Source organism: Peromyscus leucopus, chromosome 3 (genome assembly GCF_004664715.2).
Source record: "Peromyscus leucopus breed LL Stock chromosome 3, UCI_PerLeu_2.1, whole genome shotgun sequence".
NCBI lineage: Eukaryota > Metazoa > Chordata > Mammalia > Rodentia > Cricetidae > Peromyscus > Peromyscus leucopus.
In genome coordinates this window covers 144,253,494-144,267,767 of record NC_051065.1, presented here as the reverse complement: position 1 = coordinate 144,267,767, position 14,274 = coordinate 144,253,494, and the positions used below count along the sequence as shown (strand labels likewise).

Sequence of the window (14,274 nt, the reverse complement as noted above, 5' to 3'; positions counted from 1 at the left end):
TTCTGCCACTTACAGCCCGTGGTAAGCATCACACCTTCTCCAAGACCCAACTTTTGCAACTGTCCAAGAGGAATGGTAACAATTAGAGGCCAAGGGTGAGCTGAAGCAGGAGAATGGCATGACACCTCCTTCACCTCTGGGTGAAAGTCATGGCCAGAACTGTGAGCAGGAAAAGGTGAGCCATCCCTCCCTGCCTCCACAGCGTTCGTTTTGCTGGCCAACCCCTCGCCTATATCCCCTGTCCTGGGAAACAGGCCCTCCTCAGCCATGAGCTCTTTCCATGAATAGGTCTTGAGAGTCACTTGTAGGCCAGCATCATCACCTGCCACCACGCCTTCCCCATCTTTCTTTACCCTTTGCCCTCTAAATAAGGAAGCCAGCGTGGTGGGGCCAAGGACTGCTGTCCAATTTGGGTCCTGGGTGGCCTCTGCTCCCTCTTCCCTGGGCCCCCAGCCAGCTCCACCCTCCCGCAGAGATGCTCCCTGCTAACTTCATTCCTGCCTCATAGTTGGAATGACAGTGCCTCTCAGAATCCCTGGGGAGTGGGGAGGGTGGTGGGGGTCTGGGGAGGCAGCCAGGCCCAGGAGCAGGTTAATGTTACAGCCCTGGGTAAGTGAGCTGGGCCGGCTGACGTCAGGGTGATGATGGGTGGAGGGGAGGGCCGGGTTGCTGAACTATAATGATAGGTCAAATCAAATAGGATCACCTCGGGACGGAGCCCCGCAAGCTGGATAGGGAGCGTCTCCAAGCCATGGTCCCTACCAGTCGCAGCTCAGTCTGGGTCCCTCTACTCTCTACCCGAGTGCCCGAAGCAGGCTTTGGTTTCATGTCAGCAGCCTTCATCTGCCTTCCAAAAATAAGCCCCTGCCGCCATGCCGAGGGGAGAAAAACAAGAAGGGCGGTATTTTTAGGGCCATTAATTCTGACCACGTGCCTGAGAGGCAAGGTGGATGGCCCCGGGACAGAGGCTGTTCATCACTATGTTCCAGGGAGTAGGACGTGCTCAGGGCACGCTGCAGACTCTCGTCTTCTTAGGCGTCCTAGTGGGCATGGTGGTGCCCTCACCTGCCGGCGCCCGCGCCAACGGCACACTCCTGGACTCCAGAGGCTGGGGCACCCTCTTGTCCAGGTCCCGAGCTGGGCTAGCTGGAGAGATTTCGGGTGTGAACTGGGAAAGTGGCTATTTGGTGGGCATCAAGCGGCAGCGGAGACTCTACTGCAACGTGGGCATCGGCTTCCACCTGCAGGTGCCCCCCGACGGCCGGATCAGTGGAACGCACGAGGAGAACCCCTACAGTGAGTGTCGCTGGCAGACAGATGGGGTGCTTGCTGGCTTGGGCACAAGCAGAGTCAGAAGACGAAGGAGCCTTGCGCTGGTGGGTGGGGCTGCACTCTAAAGGGAACATGCTGGACAACGTTTAGATGGCGCCATCCCACCCTCCCCTACCCAGATAGAGGTGCAGGCCCAGGAGACCCAGACCTGGGCATCTTAGTGTTCTTAGCCATCATCCCAGGTAACTCCATCCTGGTGGTATTACTCCAGTTTTAGTGGTCCATCTCTGGACCCGGAGTCAGCCTGAAAAGCTATTACTGCATTGGTAAAGGAGATAAGTTATGATATTCCATCCCAGTTAGAGCCACACGTTTCTAAACGGCTGTCCTCTTTGAAAGGGAAGAGCAAGTGGTCTGAAAAGTGCCATTCTGAAGTACAGTCTTTTCACTGTGCTTCCTCTAATGTCAGGTGCCTGCCTGCATGGACAGTCTTCCAGCCAAGGCAAGGTTCGGGCTGTGGGGTCCCAAACAAGCCATCCTGCTCTGTGGAGCTGCAGGGTCTGTGAACTGAGTTGGAGGATGTAGAGCAGACATTAAACAGTGGCGATCAAAATTGATTGATTGATTGGTGTGTGTGTGTGTGTGTGTGTGTGTGTGTGTGTGTGTGTGTGTGTGTTGCTGAGGATTGAACCCAGGGACCCAGGGCATACCATGCAAGCACTCTACCATTTTGAGCTATATTTCCAACCCCCATTCTTTTTCACCCAAGTCAATGACCTTTCAAATGACAGATTCACTGAAAGCCCAGATTCAAAGCTAATCTTAAATAGATGTTTGAATGTTCCTTGTGATCCCCAATTCCAATGTAAAACTTTTTCATGCAGAACTGAGTGTGCTGTAAGGTGTGACAGAGCTGAGTGTGCTACAGGATGTGATGGAACTGAGTGTGCTTCAGGGTGTGACAGGATGTGGCTGGTGTAGCGGAGGGATGTTATAAGGTTAGAGAGATCAAGGACAGAAGTGATGGAGAGGCTGAGCCTCTAGAAGGGGGACAACTGGATGCCTCTGAAGGATCTTAGTCTCCTCTCTTGTTTCTATGTGCTCTCCATTTCTTTGTCAGGCCTGCTGGAGATTTCCACCGTAGAGCGGGGTGTGGTGAGTCTCTTCGGTGTGAAAAGCACCCTCTTCATCGCCATGAACAGTAAAGGAAGACTGTACACCACGGTGAGTTCCTCGGAGAGGGGAAGCTCCAGGCTGCAGGAAGCCTGCAGCTCACACCACTGAAAACAGTGCACAGACAACTGAGAGCTGACTCTTTTTTTGAAAAGGAAGAAAGAAGGGCAGTGAAAGGAGCCCTTGCTAGCCGGGCACCTTGGAGCTCATGCTTCCTCTATTTCACAGAGAAACACCTGCACAGGCCTGGGCTTCTCCCAGCCCCGCCTGCCAGGACCCTTGTCCTTAAAGAAGCCACAGTTCAGAGAGCTCTTGGCTAGGGAAGAATGTGCATTCTGACATGAAGTTGTCATGCGGGCTCACAGTTGGGTCTGAGTGGCTGAACTCGAGAGGCCCAGAGAGGCAGGCCCGTGGGTCAGCCTGTGTGTGCTGCCCACATGACACACCCCTCCAGGAGACACTCTGCTGGGGTGCTGCAGGAGGTCTGCAGAAGGAGGCTAGCTCTCATCTCATTAGTGTCTTGAGAGACTTTAGCCTGAGTTTTATGTCCTCTGGTCGCTGATCCCAGGGTCTACAGAAGTATCCTCCTCTGTCATACCTTCCCAGCAGGCATTGGACCCACCCCTCCCTCTGCACCACAGATCACTTTGGGAGGGCAAATGCTGAGAGATTTGGCCCTGTGGTGTAAGGACAACCATTAAATGTGTTTGTTAAAACCCTGGCTTTCTCTGACCCACTCACTTCCAGGGCTCTCAGCCTGAAACTTGGCCTATCCCAAAATATGTTAGGAAAACATTCTAGGGAGTTGATAAACCAAGAGGTCTTTGACAGAAATAAGGAAACTGGATCTAGCTACATGGTAGAGCACTTACCTAGTACATACCAGCCCCTGGGGTCAATCCCTGGCACCAAAAAAGATGAGGAGGGGGAGCCAGTGGCTAGAGAGGAAGGGGCCTCGGATCCACTAGAGGAGTCCACGGAGAGTGTAGGGCCGCTCCTCCCGTCTCTTGCGGGGACAGAAGAAGGTTAAGAAGGGAAGAGCAGACCTGGGACAGGTACTGGGTTCCGGGGGAAATCTCCCAGCAAAGAAAGTCTGGAAAATACTCTAGTGAGCTGGTCAGAGCTTCTCGGCTTCCAAACCTTTTGAGCAAGTATCTCAAAGTTGCTTTATGGTGTGTGCTAAAATCGGTGCCTCCAGCAGAGTTCTGTGGACACCCAGGTGCACTCATCATTTTGGGAGCCTGTTAGATGGCGAGGTTTCCAGGACCTGCTTCAGAAACTCAGCAGTGCCGGGCTGGAGACTGGCAGTCTGTCTGGTTCAGGGTTCAGGTGTTTGTTTTGTCTTAGATTAGGTTTTTAGAGGTGCAGGCAGTTGTGGGTGCTGCCAGGCTCTATGGCATATGGAAAACAAGGAAGCATGTCAGACCTGCCTGGTGTGAACCTAGGCCCGAGGACAGCAGGAGGAGAAGACAGGGCCTAGATGGAATTCTCAGATGCCGGATGTACCACTCTCTGGGACAGTGGCAGGGCAGGAAGCAGCCTGTGACCACCTGAGGCTTTGGTAGAAGAGGCACCCCTTCTATGGAGTGAGTCCTCCTAAAAGCTCCTCCTCCTCAGCCCCCATGGCACCCAGAATCCACCAGCCAGGAGATCCGGACAGCTGGGTCTAGGACTCCGGGTGGGCATTTTGGCAGGCAAATCTGCCAGAAGCCCAAATTCTAGAAACACTTCTGTCACTGTAATTAACACGTTTTTTTCCCTCAGTTAGAAAATAATTCAGTTTATGGCAAGGGAGAGGGTCATGAAAAAGGGTAAATGCATCCACTTTCTGCTCGAAATCTCTGGTTCTAAGAGAAGCGGAGGACTTGGAGCATAAATTGTGGCTACCAGAGAAAATGCTCCCCAAGGGTAGACCCTCCCAGGGCAGCAAATTTCTCTGAAGTCTGAGACACCCAGACTCCTCAGGTTCTAAAGGTGTCTGGAGTGCTTGCTCGCTAAATAGCCATTGCTAGGGAGAAAGGGGACCTCTCTGAGAGAAACTCTCCTGTTTCCATACCCAGCAGCCTGGAAGCATGTGCTCTTGGTGGGAGATTCTCCCTAGACCCCAGCTAGAGATCGGAGCTGGCTGGACAGCAGTGCCCCAGCTAGGGCACCTGATGCTTTATGTGTGGCTGGGGACCAGATGCTGCTGAACATCCATCCATCCATCACCCCTGCCCCCCTCCCCCCCCCCCAGCAGCAGTTATCACAGTCTAAAAAAACAATTGCCAACTGATCCCAGGAGCCAGGAAGACTCCTGCTGGGTGGTGATTTCATTCACACTATTTCCCTTTAAGCCCCCCTGAGCTGCCTCCTCCCTCAAGTAGATCAGCTGCTGTAACCTCTAAATGGCATTTCTCATGGTGGGGGGAGGGGGCAGAGGAGGAGGAAGAGGCAGCCACCGTGTGGTGGGAGAATAGGGGTAAAGAAAAGCTACCTAGAAGTGGTCTTCCTCCCTTCAGATGAGGGGTATGGAGTGTAAGGCCTGTTAGGCTCTCTCTAGAGATGGCATAAGCAGCCCCTGTACTGAGCACATAGATTATCTGGGATCCTGTGGAGTGGTTATAAACATTGTCCCGCAATGCCCTGGAGAAGCATTTGGTCTTTAGCCTCCCTTTGCAGGTAGAGACACAAGATGTCCACAGCCTCTGGCTCTGTCCCCTCAACCAGTGGCAGCTGTGTGCAGAACCGTCTCTAGTCTCCACAGATAATGCATAGAAAGCTTGCAGGAGATGCTCATTTGACTGGGCAGACTGGGACTAGCGTTCCAATTGCTGCCCAGTCCTACTCTCTAGCTGCTGGACTCACTTCGGCCAAAGTCACTGAGCTTCTCTCAGCCTGGATTTTTGCCATCTTGGATGTATACTGGAGCAGAATATGAGTGAACCCCAACATTCTCACTCCCCTTAGAATCCAGAAAGTCATCAAGGATCCCCTCCTGAAGGTGGTTCTGTGGCTCTCCATTGAGAAAAATAAGTGTTGCACTTTGAAGAGGTTATACCACGTTCACATACTTCTCATCAATACGATCACAGTGACATGCAAACCTCCCATCTCCTCATGTGTCCGGGAGTAATAGGGACACATGTCCAGAGCACATCCAGGATGAAGATTATTAAAGACAGAAATGGCTTAGCTCTGCCTAAAGACAAGAGGATGGGTGTGGTAGCACCGCTCCCCGCCCCCCACAACTTTTGGGACCATTTTTTTTTACCAGAAATATTTCACCCCAGACACCCAGGGATGCTTCACTTTGCACAGCACTTTTGCACTGGGGGAGTTAAAGGTTATTTCTTTTTAAATGGATTTGGCTGTGCTTAGCCCTAAATGGAATTCAAGACATTGTCACGCTGGTGCTTGAGAGTGGCAGGCCCAGGGAATGTGATCTGGTGGAATTATTTTCATTTGTTCAAGTCATAATATATGGTAGCTACTTTTACTAACACGGTGTTTGCTTGGCGGGGGGCCTTTCTCACCAAGCCAAAGAACCAGTGTTCCTGAGCCATGGGAACCCAAAGCTCAGGGGTGGGGCACGAAGTACCACCACAGTCCCATGGAAAACGCTGTCAGCCTGGAGCCTGGAGAGGCATCAGTGGGCTCAGGGAGCTGTATTGTGGTGCTGTCGTGTCACAAGCCCCTAAGCCACCTGAATGTCCTGCAGGGTGGGGAGCTGGCAGAAGCAGGGCCAGGCAGGAGGCTCCTAAAGAGTATGAGCTCCCAGCTCCCACTTCAGGTTTGCAAGGAGTTCTGGGAAGGCCAGGGAGAGAAAGGCCAGAATGGAAGCAAAAGCAGTCAGCCTAAAACGAAACAAACAGCGGGGGCATCGGGACAGATTCGGATCATCACAATCTGATGGGCGCGGCTGAGATGTGGCTGCGGTGTGGCTGGGAGCTGGTCTAGAGCACAAAGCCTCGGGTTCCGTTTCCAGCACTGTCCCTGTCAAAAATATCTACTGAGCAGAAAGCAAAGTGAAGTGTGGCCTCTCTTGATATCCTCAGGGTGTTGGTTCCAGGAGACCCATGGAGCCCCAAATCTCTAGGTGCAGAAGTACCTCATAAAAATGCTGTAACATTTCCATATGACTTGAGTGCATCCTTCTAGACATTTTTGACTCATCATTTGATTACTTTTAACACTTAAATACAACCCAAAGGCTACATAGATAGATATTGTACTGGTTTTTTAGGGAACAATTTATTAGGGAATAAAAAAATTCTATGCATGTCCAATACAGATGCAATCTTTTCCCAAATATTTTTGATCCAAGTTCATTTGGCTCTAGGGTTACAGAACCCACAGATATACATGGTCATCTGTATATGCACTTACAGTGATGCAGATGTTTCAAAACGGTGGTTCTTAGCCGGACTCATTCTAGACAATGGGATGTGGGCAATGCCCATAGTTCTCAATCCAATGGCTCAGCTCCTCTCCCTTCCTCTGCTCTGCTCTCCACCCTAAGACCTGATTTCCTCTCACCAGTTTGCTAACAACACACAAAAACCTCTCCCTTAACCACTATCCAGATCAGAAATAAATTCTCCTGGAAACTGGCTGGGCGAGTTCCTCTCCGGAGATACCCAAAGTTAGAACAGAGGGAAAGTAGGTGGGTGGAGGGGGCCGCATCACCATGAGAGACCACTACTTCTGATCAAAACTGCTCCCCCCACTTCCTGGCCCATTTTGTACCCTGTACTCCTCTGCCATTTTAAATAAATTACTTATGTGGGTAGATAGCACATGAAAATAATTTAAGAAGGAAGAAAAAGCACAAAAGATTCCCACAGAACTTAAATTATTTCATTCCTACCATTGTCTTCAGGCCTCTGAGTCCCTCCTGAGACACCACCTGTGTGACCAGTTCCTTGTGGACCATTCCATGAATAACCTGTTTGTGCATGCGTGTATGTACTGGTAGCTTTAAAAAGCCACATTACAGAAGTTCAAGGCTTTTTAAATTGTATGTGTGTGAATGTTTTGCCTGCATCCATGTCTGTCTGTGTACTACCTGTGTGCTTGGTACCCTCAGAGGCCAAAAGAGGGTGTTATTACAGACAGTTGTGAGCTACCATGTGGGTTCTGGGAATTGCACCCAGATCCTCTGTAGAACATGGGTTCAAACTATGCATCTTCACTTGTTAATATGTTTCTGGGACAGTCCAGTGTCACTGTGCAAAAGGTTTTCTTTTCGTGGCTTAAAGCACCCCATAGTGTAGCTCGGTCATAGCTGAGACAACTGTTCCCCTCTTAGTAGAGACTGGCTGTTTGGGATTCTTGCTATTAAAAAGGTGTTGTGCCAACTTTTTTACACATGTGGGAATTGAAGGCCAAGATCTGTTCCTAGAAACAGAATTGCTGATCATCAATTATCTCCATTTTCAGTAGATATTGTGAATTACTCTATATAGAAGTAATAACACTATACACCAAAGAACACTGAGAATCCCTAGTCTCTGGGCCTTACCAGTTACAGTATCAAATGTCTTTCTCCCTGCAATCTGACCACTGATCCCTGGGTTACTAGTCTGGGGATAGGAGTTGGAGTCTACTGGGAAAGAAGCACACATCCACAGGGCTCAGGTGCTGTTTAATGCTGTTGGAGACACCTGCCCCAGGGCCCTAGAGTAGGATGGCAGGTTCTCTACCACCCCATTGTAGCAACATGAAGAAAGACCTATGTGTCTCCATTGCTGGTGAGGCTGGATGTACAGACTTCTGAAGCATTTATCTAATTATTCTTTTATCAATAAAATCTCAGGAGTCTGATATCTGGGTAAAAACCTGATTGATCAGAGAAGCAGTTACCTCTGCTCTCTCTCCTTCCTTGATCCAAAAACGGCTGAGACACTTTCTGAGCCTCTCCCTACTACTTCCTGTGTCTCTCTATGTGTCCTGGGTCCTCCAAAACCTCTATGGCTAATTCTGGTCAGCTGGCAGCTAGCTCCACCCTCTGATTCAAGGTAAACTTTATTGGCAGTCTCAGAAGTGTCAGAGTGCAACCAAAATATCCCACAACATTTCCCCTTTTTGTCTAAATGAAAAGAAAAGGTTTTAACTCTAATACAGTAAAACTATATACAATAAGGAATTATCGGTAAGAATTACATTCACAATTTCCAGTCCGTTTGCATTTGGCAAATTCAGAGAAAATACTCCATTATCTATTCTATCTTGGTGAATCCAAAGTTTTGTACCTAATTCACTTTCTACCCTAACTTGTGTTACCATCCTAAAAATATCTTTTTAGAGCTCAAAACATTTTTTAGATAAACAACTTAAGCCTTTATGTTTTTTGACTTTATAAACTTTACATCTCTTATGTAAGTTTCTTTTTTAATTAGATAACAAGGAAAACTGTAAAACTATAACTATCTAGTATTCAACCCCATCATAGACCGGAGAAGGGTAAAATATTACCTGAGTAAACAGGAAATGCAGGGCAAACAACTTCCAAACTATAGAAATGACAAAGAGAGCTGGCTGCCTAGACAGTCACCCTAGACTAGGTTCCTCTGCAATGTTGGGCATTCATCTTCAGCCTAAAGGTCTAGAAAATCTGATAGACTTTTTTGTGAAGCAGAAATTTTGAAGGATTGTTCTACCTTGTCCTGGCAAAGTTTGGCAGTTGCTTTCTTTTGTGTCCTGCTTGTCCAATTTGGACAGCATTCTGTCATCAGTCAAGTCAAAAGTAGTTTCTTTGTCCAGTGGTTAACTTTGCCATAAATGAAAGCAAACTCCATATGAAGGGTCTTTGAAGACCATCATCCTTTTTTGAAGTAAATTAGTGCTGTCAGGAACAGATGTGTCTCACTGTCATAAAAAGCCTTATGCTATTAAAACATTTTAAATGTCACATTCTGTAGATCTCTGAAGTGTTTGAAGACCATCTATCTATCTATCTATCTATCTATCTATCTATCTATCTATTCTTATCTTATTTCTATTCTATCTTATCTATATCTATATTATATGATTGAACTTGAGAACACACCTAACATGACTACGTTTGATTGTTATAGATGACTAACTACTAACCTGCATTTCTTAATTTCCCTAGTTTTCAAAGACCAGAACTGCCAGATGAAGCATTTATCTAATTATTCTGTTATCAATAAAAACTTGGGAGTCAGATATCCGGGTAAAAACCTGATTGATCAGAAAAATGGTGGAGAAGCAACCAGTGATCTCCGTTTTCTCTCCTTCCTTGATCCAAAAAGGGCTGAGACTCTTTCTAAGCCTCTCCCTACTACTTCCTGTGTCTGTCTGTATGTCCTGGGTCCTCCAAAACCTCTATGGCTAATTCTGGTCAGCTAGCAGCTAGTTCCACCCTCTGATTCAAGGTAAACTTTATTGGCAGTCTCAGGAGTATCAGAGTGAGATCAAAATATCCCACAACAGACTTCTTTCAGAAATCCAAGGGCACCTCTGGTGCCAGGGAGAAGTCATAGAGCCATTGAACTGTGCTTCCTAGTACGCATGTATATACACGCATGCCTATGCCCACATGATAGCCAGAGGGAGACACAAAGCAACTTCCTCTGTAACTCTCTGCCTAATTCCCTTGGGAACCAGGTTCTGTTTCTCTGTAAAAGTGAGTGGCTTTTATCTCAGATGCCATGTGACCCCAGAGAATAGTGTAGACTATGAAGCTCTACTCACTTTTTGGGCTCAAAGTCAAAACTGAGAATGAGCCTTTTTTCTTTAAGGGACTGCAGACTTTGGACAGAAGAACTATGGGTGGAAGAGACAATACTGGAAAGGACTCGAGAGCTCATTTGTCTCTCTGCTCCTCCACCCACTACCCCAGCAGCTCCCTGGCATCACACCGTTTGCATGAAGGAGAACTGAGGCTCTGCGTGGAGGAGACTGTCCAAGCTCACACTATCAGGAAATAGAAAGGGGAGAGGGGAGCCCTGGGCCTCCGTCCTGCTCTCACGATAGGGTTAACATGGCTCAGTGTCACCCTCCCTGCTCTCTGCTCTGCATAGAACACATTCTCACCTGAAAACTGGGTAGAATGCACCCCTACCTGGAAGTCTGGAGGTCTGCTCCAAGCTCCCCCAGGCTCGGAATATCATCCCTCTGTGTTCCTGGTCTTGGCTTCCTCCTGGTGTAGGAGGGCAAATGAGAGGAACTGTAAGTGCCTCCATTTTACCCTCTGGTGCTTCTCCCTCTGCAGTTTACACCCCGTGGTAGTGTCTTTACAAAGGGAAGGGACGGAACACAGAGGAAGGGCCTCCTCTGCGTGGCTCAGCTGGTGTTTTGGCACTTCTTAATTATCACTAGGTCTCTGCTGTCTGTTCATCTTCACAGCCCAGCTTCCAAGAGGAATGCAAGTTCAGAGAAACCCTCCTCCCAAACAATTACAACGCTTACGAGTCAGACCTGTACAGAGGGACCTACATTGCACTGAGCAAATATGGCCGGGTAAAGCGGGGCAGCAAGGTGTCCCCAATCATGACTGTCACTCACTTCCTCCCCAGGATATAAGGACCCACGGATGAAGGCTCACAAAGTGACAGCTGCATCTTTTCTGTTGGAATTTTCCACAAGAGAACAATTATGCTCGTATCCTGTGACTTCTGAGTTTGGCTTATCTTGTGCCTCAAGAGACTGGAGTTGGTTTCCTTGGCCACTGGACTGCATGGCATGTAACCCACACGACTGAAGGTTGCACTTGACATCTCAGAATGCCAGTGGATCATGCACTTTGACCTCACCTAAGGAGAGACAGTACAGATGACACTTGTGACATGTGGTCCCATGCATAAGGAAAGGCCGAGATGGGAGTGTGCCTGTGTCCATGCATACCCATACGTCTTTAATAGATCCTCAGAGCAAAGGCATTTCAAAATTTTCTTTCTCCTGACATTGTCACTGCAAGAACCTGCCTACCAGAGCATCACTTGTCAAGTCAGCAGGATTGAGGTGTGCCTCATTCTGCCTTGTTCTGATCATCCATCCATCCTGAGACATTAACTGCACCAGCTGTTTGAGTGACAGCGAGCGGCTGTCTTTTATGTGTAAGGAGAAAGTGGGGGTGTAACAACCAATTGCAAACTAGAAAAAAAAATAACCTGGCACCCTGAACTCCTTGCCCACTGGGCTTCTAAGAACACTATGATGCACTGTTAAGGAAGCTGGGAGAGAAGGGGGTCCCCTCTTGGAAAAAAGTGATAGAACAGTGTCTGTGGCCATTGGGGAGATCTGTGGAGCAGAGGGACTGGATGTTCTGTAGAGAGCCATTCTGCCTGAAGGTCTTTGAGCTGTGTGTGGCTCTAAGAACAGGCCAGCACCAGGCTGCCTGCCCATAGCGTTTCCTCACTTTGAACCAGGTCTTATTTTAACCTCAGATGACAAGGATCCTAATAATGGCAACCTCCCTGGCAAGGGAGGGCAGTGTGCAAATTAGGGCATGAAGGAAGTCCAGAGGCTTTGGACTCGCCATGGTGATCCCTCTCCAACTATGTCCAGGAAGCTTGCCCAAGTTCTCACCCGATACCCTCACTTCCTCCTCACTTGTCCTAATCTTACATACACAATGCCACCTGGATGCTGTAGAATGGGTATTGTGACCTCCGTCATGTGTCCCTCTTCCTTACTACAGTAGGAGAAGCGTGATAGTCCCAGGATTCAGGCAGCCAAGCTGAAATGGCTCCTTGTTTAACAGTGCCTTCGTGCCTCTTGTCCTTTCAGAGTATTTTAAACCGAGGTTCCCCAAGGGACTATAAATGTGGTCTGCCTAGAGCCTGCAGATTCCTGAACTCTTGGAATGTTCCTAAATCTGATACCAGAGAGAGCCATATCAGTGCACAAATATTTTCAGCATATGTTACAAAATGACCTGACACCCTCTGCTACTCTTGGGAGCCCTGACCTGCAAGACAATCCCTCATCTGTTGCAAATACCTCTGTCTTCAACATACCTCTCTATTCGTAGATCCACCCCTCTATAGACAGATCTGGACTCAGAGATTCTGAGCTGAAGATGGGGGTTGGCAATGCAAAAGAGAGACTCCATTCTGGCTTCCTCCTTTGCCCTGCAAGTGTCAGGTTGGACATATGATAAGTGAGGAGGAAAGGCCAGAGCGAGGTGAGATAAATGAACAGATGGTAGGAGTTCAGCCACACGGACATCCCCAAGCTTTGGATGGGAACTAGAAAGAACCGAGTCTTGGATCAGGTGTAAGGGGGAGAGAAATAGGTCCATCTTAAATGCTGGGATGTTGGAGTGCAAGTCAGCTGGGAAGGAGAAAGTCACACTCCGTTAAGACATCTTTGCCAGTGCCACCAACCTCATTACAGGGTTTGTCAGAAATGGGGTCACTTGGAATTTCAAGTATGTTCATTCCTGATGGAACTATAAGGCCAGGATGGCTGGGGCTGTGGTCTGCGAGAGGAATAGGAGAAAATGTTTTAAGCCTCAAGACAATCAACCACCAGACTCCCTTCCTCCTTCCCTCCCTTCCTGTCTTCCTTTCTAGACCTTTAAACCTACATGCCTTAAGCCAACGTACTCTGGAAAGATTGCTAGATCTTGCCCACTTCTTTATTGAGGCTCATGAAGCTGCTCAAATCCTAAGAAGGAGTTTTATCAATTGCCCACTTCCACCTTCCATGGTTGGGGTAAGAAGGAGGAGATACAGGACCCTGGGGTGGAGCAGGCCCAGTGCTCAGCTAGCTGGCTGGGAGCCATACTGGCATGAGGATTTCCTATGATTGGCATCAGTCATGAGAAGCTGGGGTCTCTAGCTGGCCCCAGGATTTTGCTTTATCAGTTTAATACATGGCTGATACATGTCAACTTTTTCTCATGTAAAGAAATTCTCTTAGGAGGTTTCTCTTTGACCTGAATTGACTGAATTCACCCAAGTTCAACCCAATCACAGGCAAGTTAAGGAGCAGAAAGAACACAATCCGTGGAAGGTGCTGCCAATCCCTTCTCTCCTGCTACTGTGCACAGGGTGGAGTGTTCTTCCTACCTGGTCACCTGCCTTCTTTGAAGCTGTTGTTTGTAATCCTCTCACCAATGTGCATTCTAGAAACTGATGGGGGCAGGGCTGGAGAGACAGTGGTTAAGAGCTCTTGTTGCTCTTCCAGAGGACCTGGGTTCAGTTCCCAGTGCCCACAAGATGGCCACAGCCATTTTTAACTCTCTAACATGCAACACCCTGTCTCCCTTGGCTCCAAGGGCACTGCACAAACATGTAGGCAAAACATTTCAGTGTCCCACAGCCTTGTACCACCTCTTTGCTTCCTACTTCCGATACATTTTTTAACCTCCCCTTGGAAGACAGTAGGCGATCTAATAATTAATTACCTGCCGTCACCCTTTCAGACTTCTGCTCTGTCACATCCCACAGTTCCTCCAGCAGACCAACTTCTCTTCACACATTGCTCCAAGCCCTTGGTCACAACCAAGGTTATGGTTTAAGAAGAATGGGTGTTTTTTTCTTGCCATCTGAATCAATACAACCTATCTTCTTTTTCAGACATGTAAGTTTGTCTCTAAATCAACAGCTCAGGCCTGAACTCCGATCCTGTCCCCAGCCCTAGCCTGTGAAGTTTGGCATATTCTTCTCATGTGGTCTCCAGCCCCTTCTCCTGCCCTACGACCACAGATTCTCCAGGTTAGCACTCCATGTGAGTTTTTGAGGAAGGACGGACATTGAAGGGTCCATGACGTCCCTTGCCTTTGTCACTACTGCTGTGGTTGCCCCGGCAAACACAGTTACCATATGCGGGTGCTGGCCCTAAGTCTCCAGCATAGCATCTCTGCTGAGATTCCCT

General features: G+C 48.4%; 1 protein-coding gene across 1 annotated transcript; it reads left to right on the top strand.

Annotated features, from left to right (window-relative positions):
- Positions 1-706: 706 nt before the first annotated feature.
- Fgf6 (fibroblast growth factor 6) lies at positions 707-14,274 on the top strand. The gene is made up of 3 exons (XM_028881493.2): positions 707-1,296; positions 2,393-2,496; positions 10,798-14,274. The coding sequence occupies exons 1-3, from the start codon at positions 951-953 to the stop codon at positions 10,972-10,974; spliced, it is 627 nt and encodes a 208-aa protein (XP_028737326.1). The 5' UTR covers positions 707-950; the 3' UTR covers positions 10,975-14,274.

Bases quoted from the DNA above. Each gene is read 5' to 3' on its own strand.
- Fgf6 (XM_028881493.2), top strand. From the start codon at position 951: ATGGCCCCGGGACAGAGGCTGTTCATCACTATGTTCCAGGGAGTAGGA. The intron at 1,297-2,392 runs GTGAGTGTCGCT...TTTCTTTGTCAG, and splicing joins GCACGAGGAGAACCCCTACA to GCCTGCTGGAGATTTCCACC. The intron at 2,497-10,797 runs GTGAGTTCCTCG...TCATCTTCACAG, and splicing joins AAGGAAGACTGTACACCACG to CCCAGCTTCCAAGAGGAATG.